The sequence below is a fragment of the Lichenostomus cassidix genome, unplaced genomic scaffold, assembly GCF_008360975.1.
Source record: "Lichenostomus cassidix isolate B80296 unplaced genomic scaffold, HeHo_3.0 HiC_scaffold_33, whole genome shotgun sequence".
Taxonomy (NCBI): domain Eukaryota; kingdom Metazoa; phylum Chordata; class Aves; order Passeriformes; family Meliphagidae; genus Lichenostomus; species Lichenostomus cassidix.
The window spans coordinates 3,842,915-3,852,966 of record NW_028147632.1 but is presented as its reverse complement, the minus strand read 5'-3'; the positions used below and the strand labels follow the sequence as shown (position 1 = coordinate 3,852,966).

The 10,052-nt window shown below is 56.9% G+C and overlaps 1 protein-coding gene across 1 annotated transcript; it reads right to left on the bottom strand.

The window, feature by feature from the left end:
- Positions 1-357: 357 nt before the first annotated feature.
- Positions 358-9,263, bottom strand: PPP1R18 (protein phosphatase 1 regulatory subunit 18). The gene is made up of 5 exons (XM_085047208.1): positions 9,213-9,263; positions 5,282-5,911; positions 3,784-5,242; positions 1,272-1,521; positions 358-440 (listed from the first exon to the last, which is right to left on the bottom strand). The coding sequence occupies exons 2-5, from the start codon at positions 5,899-5,901 to the stop codon at positions 421-423; spliced, it is 2,349 nt and encodes a 782-aa protein (XP_084903334.1). The 5' UTR covers positions 5,902-5,911; positions 9,213-9,263; the 3' UTR covers positions 358-420.
- Positions 9,264-10,052: the final 789 nt, after the last annotated feature.

Sequence of the window (10,052 nt, the reverse complement as noted above, 5' to 3'; positions counted from 1 at the left end):
CTTTGGCCACTGCTTGCCCAGTCCAAACTGGTTCTGGCCCAGTCCAAACTGGGAGAGCTCCGGTTGGCCCAATACTGACAGAATTGCACCACAACCCTCCCGCCCCGGCTAGAAAAATCCCTCAGTTCGGCTATAAAAACCTCGTTACGGATAACAAAACCCCCCCGCGGTGCTAAAAAAAGCTACAAAATGGGGTGAAAAGACCCCCGAGGTCCCCTCAGGGTGGGCTGGAGGGTTTGTGTCCGAGTGTCCAGCCCTGCTCTGCCCCTCCTGGGGGTCCTGGAGGGGAGGTTTCCCCTCCCCCAGCGCCGGCGTTGGGGGTCCTTGGGGGTTTCCTGGGGGTCCCTGGGGGTCCCTGGGGGTCCTTGGGGGTCTCAGGGGTCTCAGGGATCTCAGGGGTCTCAGGGGTCTCAGCCAGGGTTATCGACGGCAGGATTCGTCTGAGGGGGAAAAACGGGGATTAAAGGGTTAAAGGATCCTGTTTGGTGCTGAAATTCCCCCAAAATTCGCTCCAGACAAGCTCAGGATCCTCACGGAATCCTTTAAATCCCTCAAATTCGGCCCTAAATTTCTAGTAATCCTCCAAATCTGCTCATTGATCGCCTTAAAGACAGCCCAGAGATTGCCTGGGATCCCAAATTCCTCCAAATCCACCCCAAATCACCTCCAAATTCCCTCCAATCACCCCCAAGCCCCTAAATCCCACAAATCTCTCCCCAAATTCCCCCAAATCCCCCAAATCACTCCCAAATCCCCTCAATCCCCCCAAATCCCTTCCCAAACCCCCAAATCCTTCCCCTCAAACCCCATCCCTCAAATCTCCCCAAATCCCTTCCCAAACCTCAAAACCCCAAATTTTCCTCAAATCACCCCAAATCTCCCTCAAATCACCCCAAATCCCTCCTCAAAATCCACTCAAATCCCCTTCCCCAAATCCTCCCCAAATCCCCTCAAATCCCCTCAAACTTTCAAATTCCCCAAATCACCCCAATACCTCCAAATCCCCCCAAAATTCTCCTCAAATCCCCCCAAATTTCCCCCAAACTCCCCAAATCCCCCCTCAAATCCCCTCCAGTCTCCCCCAAATCCCTCCAAACCCCCAAAATCCCCCAAATTCCCCAATCACCCCCCAGATTCCCAAATCTCCCAAACCAAATCCACCCAAATCACCCCAAATCCCCCCAAACCCCCATTTCCCCAAATTCCTCAAATCACCCCCAAATTCAACCCCCAAATCCCCCCAAATCACCCCAAATCCCCCCAAAACCCACCGACAAGCAGAGCTCTCCCCCTCAGCATCCCTCCTCTCACGGCAGGAGGAAGATCCTCCTCCTCCTCCTCCTCCTCCTCCTCGTTCTCCTGGTGGCCCTGGGCTGTCCCCAAGTGTCCCTGGGCTGTCCCCAAGTGTCCCTGGGCTGTCCCCAAGGTCTCCTCCTGGGGTCCCCAAGCCTCCAGCACTGCTCCCTCCGAGGGATAGCAGAAGGTTCTCTCCAGGTGCTGCTCGCTGAACCAGATCTTCAGCTGGGGACAGTTGGGGACATCAGGGGACAGCAGGGGACAGCAGGGGGGGTTTGGGATGTTGGGGACATTGGGGGCATTGAGTAGATTGGGGAAAATTGGGGACATTGGGGACATTGGGGATGCCAAGGGGTGTTTGAGATATTAGAGACATTGAGGATATTGGGGACATGGGGGACATCAGGGGACGTTGAGGACATTGCGGGAATTGGGGATATCGGGGGGATTTGGGATATTTTGGGATATTGGGGACAGTTGGGGACACTTGGGGACATTGGGGGCATTGAGAAAATTGGGGGAAATTTGGGATATTGGGGACATTGGGGACATTTGGGGACATTGGGGAAATTTGGGATATTGGGGATGCCAAGGGGTGTTTGAGATATTAGAGACATTGAGGATATTGGGGACATTGGGGACATCAGGAGACATTTGTGACATTGGGGACATCAGGGGACGTTGGGGACATTGCGGGAATTTGGGATATCGGGGGGATTTGGGATATTTTGGGATATTGGGGATGTTGGGGACAGTTGGGGACAGTTGGGGACAGTTGGGGACATTGGGGGCATTGAGTAGATTGGGGGAAATTTGGGATATTGGGGACATTGGGGACATTGAGGACATTGGGGGAAATTTGGGATATTGGGGATGCCAAGGCGTGTTTGGGATTTTAGAGACATTGAGGATATTGGGGACATTGGGGACATTGGGGACATCAGGGGACGTTGGGGACATTTGGGACATTGCAGGAATTAGGGGGATTTGGGATATTTTGGGATATTGGGGACATTGGGGACATTTGGGGACATTGGGGATGCCAAGGCGTGTTTGGGATATTAGAGACATTGAGGACATTGGGGACATTGGGGACATTGGGGACATTGGGAGGATTGGGGATGTCAGGTGATGTTGGGGTCATTTGGGGACATTGGGGTCACTTGGGGACATTAGGGACATTGGGGGAGATTTGGGAAATTTGGGATATTGGGGACATTGGGGACATTGAGGACATTTGGGGACAGCAGAGAGGATTGTAGGGAATTTGGGATATTGGGGACATTGGGGATGTCAGGGGACATTTGGGACATTGGGGACATTGGGGATGTTGGGGACGTTGGGATGGGGATTTGGGGTGGGGGAATTGGGGGATTTTAGGGTGGAATTTGGGGGAATTTTGGGAGGAATTTTGGGAATTTTGGGGTAATTTTGGGGGTTTCGGCAGAGAAATTTGGGGGGTTGGGAGGGAGGGTGGGGGAGGGGCGCCTGGCGGCCACCGCGGGAACCACTTCCTGCCCCTCCCCCCCCCGGGTTCCTGTTTTTGGGGCTCCCGGGAGGATTCTGGGTAACCCGGGGGGGGAGGGGAGGAGGTGACACCCCCCCTTGTCATTGTCCCCAAATCGGGGGACAACTGGGAGCCCCAAAATGGGGGTGGGAGGGACAGCAGGGGACAGTTTGGGGACAGTTTGGGGACACAGTGGGGACAGTTTGGGGACAGGATGGGGACATCTGGGGACAGCAGGGGACAGGAGGGATCCCAGGGGGTCCCAGAGGGGACACAGGGACACCTGGGGGTGACACTGGAGGGACACAGAGGTGACACAGGGACACGAGGGGACACAGGGGAACCTGGTGACACGAGGGTGACATGGGGGGCTCGGAGGTGACCCAGGTGACACAGAGGGACACAGAGCTGACAGGGATGACCCAGAGGGACACAGGGGTGACCCAGAGGGATACGGGGGAGGTGACAAAGGTGACACAGAGGTGACAAGGGGGTCGCAGTACCTCTTCCCTGTGCTGGTCACTCTTGGCCAGGCAGGATCAATGACCCAGAGGTGACACAAAGGGACACAAAGGGACACAGGGGTGACATGGATGACCCGGGGGGACACAGGGGTGACCCAGAGGGACCCAGAGGTGACACGGGGGAGGTGACAGAGGTGACAGGAGGGTCGCAGTACCTTTTTCCGGTGCTGGTCACTCTTGGCCAGGCAGGAGTAATGACCCAGTGGGACACAGAGGTGACACAGAGGGACACAGGGATGACATGGATGACCCGGGGGGACACAGGGGTGACACGGGGGAGGTGACAGAGGTGACAAGGGGGTCGCAGTACCTCTTCCCTGTGCTGGTCACTCTTGGCCAGGCAGGATCAATGACCCAGAGGTGACACAAAGGGACACAGAGGGACACGGGGATGACCCAGAGGGACCCAGAGGTGACACGGGGGAGGTGACAGAGGTGACAGGGGGGTCGCAGTACCTTTTTCCTGTGCTGGTCGCTCTTGGCCAGGCAGGAGCGCGGCAGCGCCAGGTACCCCCCGATCACCTGGATCTGCTCTGCCGTGGGGTATCGCTTCTTGGGGGGGCCCGGGGGGGGCTCGGGGGGCGGCGCGGGGACACCGGGGCCACCAGGGTCACCCCCGGGGCCACCAGGGCCACCCCCGGGGCCACCAGAGGCAGCGGATGTCGCCCGGCGCGGCCGCACGGTGATGGTGTTGCCGCTGCGCCGCTGCAGCGCCGGGTGGGGACAGGGAGGGTGACAGGGAGGGTCGCGGCGGGGGGAGCCCCGCATGGCCGAGGGGACAGCGCTGGGGACAGCTGGGGACACCGGGACAGCGCTGGGGACAGAGCCGGACACGGGGACAGCGCTGGGGACAGAGTTGGGGACAGCTGGGGACACGGCGACAGAGCTAGGGGACAGCGGGACAGAGTCAGGGGACACGGGGACAGAGCTGGGGACAGAGCTGGGGACAGAGCCGGACACAGGGACAGAGCTGGGGACAGCGCTGGGGACAGAGCCGGACACAGGGACAGCGCTAGGCGACACCGCGACAGCGCCCGAGCCCGGCAGTGCCACCCCCGGCGACAGCGCGGCCACGCCCTCGCGGGGAGGTGACACCGAGGGAGGCGACACCGGTGACACTGGGGACGGGGAGGTCACGGGGGGCTTGGGTGGCGCCGGGGTGTCGTGGCCGTTGGCTGTCCCTTGTGTCCCCTGAGTCCCCACTGTCCCCACTGTCCCCTGACCTCCCCGTCCCTCTGCCACCTTCCAGCTCCTGACCATCCCCCTGACCACCCCTTGTCCCTCGGCTGTCCCCAAGGTGGTGACCACCCCGTGACCCTTGGCTGACCCCTCGGCTGTCCCCACAGCGGTCACTCCGTGTCCCTTGCCCATCCCCGTGTCCTTGGCTGTCCCCTGACCCTCGGATGTCACCACACCGGTGGTCACTCCATGTCCCTTGCCTGTCCTGGGGGTCTTGGTCACCTCCTGACCTTCCGGTGACCCCAAACTGGTGACCAACCCATGTCCCCTGACCACCCCTGTGTCCTTCGCTGTCCCTTGACCCTCAGGTGACCCCAGATTGGTGACAACCCGATGGGTCACAGTTGTCCCCAAGCCCTTGGTTGACCCCTGACCTTCTGGTGACCCCAAATTGGTGACAACCCTGTGACCCTTGGCTGACCCCTGACCCTCAGCTGACCCCAAACTGACCCCCCCATGACCCCTGACCCCTGCTGTCCCCTCGGCTGTCCCCACCCCGCTGTCCCCTCCCCGCTGTCCCTCGCTGTCCCCAGGGTGGACAAAGCGACTCCGGAGGCGACTGACGCGACCCCGGGGGGGGTTGGGGTCCTGGGGGTCATTTTTGGGGTCCTGAGGGTCATTTTTGGGGTCCTGGGGGACGATTTCAGCATCCCAGGGATGATTTTTGGGATCCCAGGTGGGATTTTTGGAATTTTGGGGATTTTCGGAATCCCAGGTGGGATTTTTGGGATCCCAAGGATGATTTTTGGCATCCCAGGGATGATTTTCGGGATCTCGAGTTGGCTTGGGATCCCGTGGGGAGTTTTCAGAATTTGGGGGATTTTTGGCATGGTGGGGACGATATTCGGGATTTTTGGGGTCCTGTGGGGAGTTTTCAGAACTACTGGGATTTTTGGCATCGCGGGGATGATTTTCGGTATTTTTGGGCAGATTATCAGGATATTTGGGCAGATTTTCGGTATTTTTTAGCAGATTTTCAGTATTTCTTGGCAGGTTTTCAGGATTTTTTGGCAGATTTTCCAGATTTTTGGGCAGATTTTCTGAATTTTTGGCTGGAATTTCGGGATTTTTGGCTGGAATTTCAGGATTTTTGGCTGGAATTTCGGGGTTTTTGGCTGGAATTTCGGGATGTTTGGCCGGAATTTCGGGATTTTTGGGGGGATTCTCGGCTGGCCCCCCCAGGCCGGCTCGGGCTCGCCGTCTCTCCAGCAGCTCCCGTTTCCAGGGAGGCACCTGAGCTGCTCTGTCTCGCTGCTCCTTCTCTCGGCGCCTCAGCGATTCCTCCTCGCGGCGTCGGCGCTCCAGGAGCTGCAGCTTCCAGCCTGGAACTGCCATCCCGAGGGGCCTGGGAGACATGGATTGGGGTTTGGGGATGGTGGAGATATCTGGGATGGGGTTTGGGAATGATGGAGGAACCAGAGATGGAGTTTGGGAATGGTGGAGACATCTGGGATGGGGTTTGAGGAACCTAGGATGAGGTTTGGGAATGGTGGAGGAACCTGGGATGGGGTTTGGGAATCATGGAGGAACCAGGGATTGAGGTTTGAGGAACCAGAGATGAGGTTTGGGAATAATTGAGGGACATGGGATGGAGTTTGGGAATGGTGGAGACATCTGGGATGAGGTTTGGGAATGGTGGAAACATCGGAAATGGGGTTTGGGAATGGTGGAGGAACTTGGAATGAGGTTTGGGAATGATTGAGGGACATGGGATGGAGTTTGGGAATGGTGGAAACATCTAGGATGGGGTCTGGGAACAGTGGAGGAACCTGGGATGGAGTTTGGGAATGGTGGAGACATCTGGGATGGGGTTTGAGGAACCTGGGATGGGGATTGGGAATGGTGGAGGAACCTAGGATGGGGACTAGGGGACCAAGGATGGAGTTTGGGAATGGTGGAGACATAAGGGATGAAGTTTGGGGGATCTAGGATGAGGTTTGAGACATCTGGGATGAGGTTTGGGAATGATGGAGGAACCAGAGATGGACTTTGGGAATGGTGGAGACATCTGGGATGAGGTTTGAGGAACCTAGGATGGGGATTGAGAATGGTGGAGAAGCTTCCAGCCTGGAACTGCCATCCCGAGGGGCCTGGGAGACGTGGATTGGGGTTTGGGGATGGTGGAGGAACTTGGGATGTGGTTTGGGGATGGTGGAGATACCAGGGATTGAGGTTGGGAATGGTGGAGACATCTGGGATGGAGTTTGGGGGATCTGGGATGAGGTTTGAGGGGTCTGGGATGAGGTTTGGGATTGATGGAGACATCTGGGATGGGGTTTGGGGACAGTGGAGGAACCAAGGATGGAGTTTGGGAATGGCTGAGGGATCAGGGATGGAGTTTGAGGGATCTGGGATGAGGTTTGAGGAACCTAGGATGAGGTTTGGGAATGATTGAGGGACATGGGATGGAGGTTGGGAATGGTGGAAACATCTGGGATTGGGTTTGGGAATGGTGGAAGAACCAGAGATGGAGTTTGGGAATGATGGAGGAACCTGATGGGATGATGGGATGGGGACTGGGGGACCAACGATGGAGTTTGGGAATGGTGGAGACATCAGGGATGGAGTTTGGGGGATCTGGGATGAGGTTTGGGAATGATGGAGAAGGTTCCAGCCTGGAACTGCCATCCCGAGGGGCCTGGGGGTGGTGGAGATACCAGGAATGGGGTTTGAGGGATCAGGAATGGGGTTTGAGAATGATGGAGACACCAGGGACGGAGTTTCAGGGACCTGGAATTGGGTTGGAGGGGTCTGGGATGGGGTTTGGGAATGATGGAGATATCAGGGATGGGTTTTGGGAATGGTGGAGACATCTGGGATGAGGTTTGAGGAACCTAGGATGAGGTTTGGGAATGATTGAGGGACATGGGATGGAGGTTGGGAATGGCTGAGGGATCTGGGATGGAGTTTGAGGGAACTGGGATGGAGTTTGAAGAACCTGGGATGGGGATTGGGAATGGTGGAAGGATCTGGGATGAGGTTTGAGGAACCAAAGATGGAGTTTGGGAATGGTGGAGACATCTGGGATGGAGTTTGGGAATCATGGAGAGATCTGGAATTGGGTTTGAGGGATCTGGGATGGGTTTGGGAATGGTGGAGGAACCTGGGATGGGAATGGTGGAACCTGGAATTGGGTTTGAGGGATCATGGATGAGGTTTGAAGGACCTGGGATGGAGTTTGGGGACAGTGGAGGAACCTGGGATGGAATTTGAGAATGATGGAGACACCTGGGATGGAGTTTGAGGGATCTGGGATGAGGTTTGAAGAACCTAGGATGGGGTTGAGAAGGGTGGAAGGATCTGGAGATGAGGTTTGAGGAACCAAAGATGGAGTTTGGGAATGGTGGAGGAACCTGGAATTGGGTTTGAGGGATCTGGGATGGGTTTGGGGGTGGTGGAGGAACCTGGGATGGAGTTTGGGAATGATGGAGACACCAGGGATGGAGTTTGAGGGATCTGGGATGGAATTTGGGAATGGTGGAGCAATTCGGGATGGGATTGGGGACGCTGGTGGCACCAGGGGTGAGGTTTGGGGACACAGCTGGGGACACTGGGGACACCAGAAACAGGACAGAGGCCACCAGGGCAGCCGGGGGAGTCCCAGGAATCCCAGGAATTTTGGGGGAAATCCGAGGAATTTTGGGGAAATTCCCAGGAAATCCCGAGGTTGGGATCGGGGAATGTCCAGGAGGGAATCCCAAAAATCCTTGGGGGTGGAAATTTGGGATTCAGGGAATCCCGAAAATCCCGTGGGAATCCCAAAATTCCGGGTGGGAATCCCGAAAATCCCGTGGGAATCCCAAAATTCCGGGTGGGGATCCCAAAAATCCCGTGGGATCCCAAAAATTCGGGGAGAATCCCAAAAATCTCGGGGGGGGGATCCCAAAAATTCCGGGGGGATCCCAAAATTCCGGGGGCGATCCCAAAAATCCCGCGGGAATCCCAAAAATCTCAGGCGGGGATTCCAAAAATTCGGGGAGAATCCCAAAAATCCCGTGGGAATCCCAAAAATTCGAGGAGAATCCCAAAAATCTCGGGGGGGGGGGGATCCCAAAATTCCGGGGGGATCCCAAAAAAAACCTGGAAAACTGGGAAATCTCAAAACCGGGGTGGGAATCCCAAAAAAATCCAAAGGCGGGGGAATTCCGGAGCATCCCGAACTTCCCAGGAATTCCTTGGAGGGAAATCCCCAAAATTTTTTTTGGGGGGGATCTCGGGTGATCCCAAAAATCCGGGAGGATCCCAAAATTCCGGAGAGGATCCCAAAATTCCGGGTTGGAAATCCCAAAGCATCCGGATCTCCGCGGGAAGTCGCGATGGAGAGAAAAATTTTTTTTTAAAAAAAAAAAGCCCCAAAATCGCGGGAAATCGACCCCAAAATCCGGATTTTTTGGGATCGGGGGGGGTTTTTTGGGACCCCCGAATTTGGGGAGGGGGTGGGGGGAGGGGCAGACCCCCAGGACCCCCGGAGCGGCGGGTGAGGCGGGTGGGGGAGGGGCGGAGGGGAGCTCTTTGTGGAAGAGAAAAATCCCCAAAAATAAAAGGGGTGGGGAGGGAAACCCTGGGGACCCCTCGCGCCCTCCCCACCCTGGGGTCCGCGGTGGTGGGGAGGGGTGGGGGAGGGGCGGGGTCCCCAAAATACTCACCGAGGGGGTTGAGAGGAGCTGGAGGCGGCGGGGGAGGGGAGGGAGGGGAGGGTGGGGAGGGAGAGGAAAAGAGGCTTTTCCTGGGGGTGGGGAGGGGCGGGGAGGGGTGGGGAGGGGCTAAGGGGAGGGCGGCCTGGCCACCCCACCCCCACCCCCCAAAATCGCCTTTTGGGGAGAAATTTGCGGATTTCAGGGGGAGGAGAGGTTGATGGGATTTGGGGAGTTTGGAGGATTTTGGGGAAATTTGGGAGTTTTGGGGAAAATTTGGGGGATTTTGGGATTTGGGGAGTTGAGGGATTTTGGGGGATTTAGAGATTTTGGGGAATTTGGGGGGAGGGGAGGGAAGGAGGAACCCCCGGATTTGGGGTGGGGGAGGGGCAGCGCTTTGTGCGCGGAAGGGGGAGGGGCTTTGGGGGAGGGGCGTGGCTTGGCGAGGGGGGAGGAGCCTCGGTGTTTTTGTAGGGTCGCCGAGGCGGGAGGAGGTTCCGGGGGGAGGTTGGGGAACCCAAAAATCGCCAAAATCGCCCCAAAATCACCCAAATCGACCCAAAATCCCCCAAAATTTCAGGAATTCTTCTCTCCTCCTCCACAGACATCTCCAGGACCCCAAATTCCCCAAAATTTTCCCCAAATTCCCCCAAATTTCCCCCAAATTCCCCCAAATTCCCCCAAATTCCCCCAAATTTCCCCAAATTTCCCCCAAATTCAGCATCCCAGGACCTCTGCAGTCCCAAACAGACCAAAATTCCCCCAAAATTCCCCTAAATTCCCAAAAATTCCCCAAAATTCCCCAAAAATTTCCCCAAAATTCCCCCAAATTCTCCCCAAATCCCCAAATTT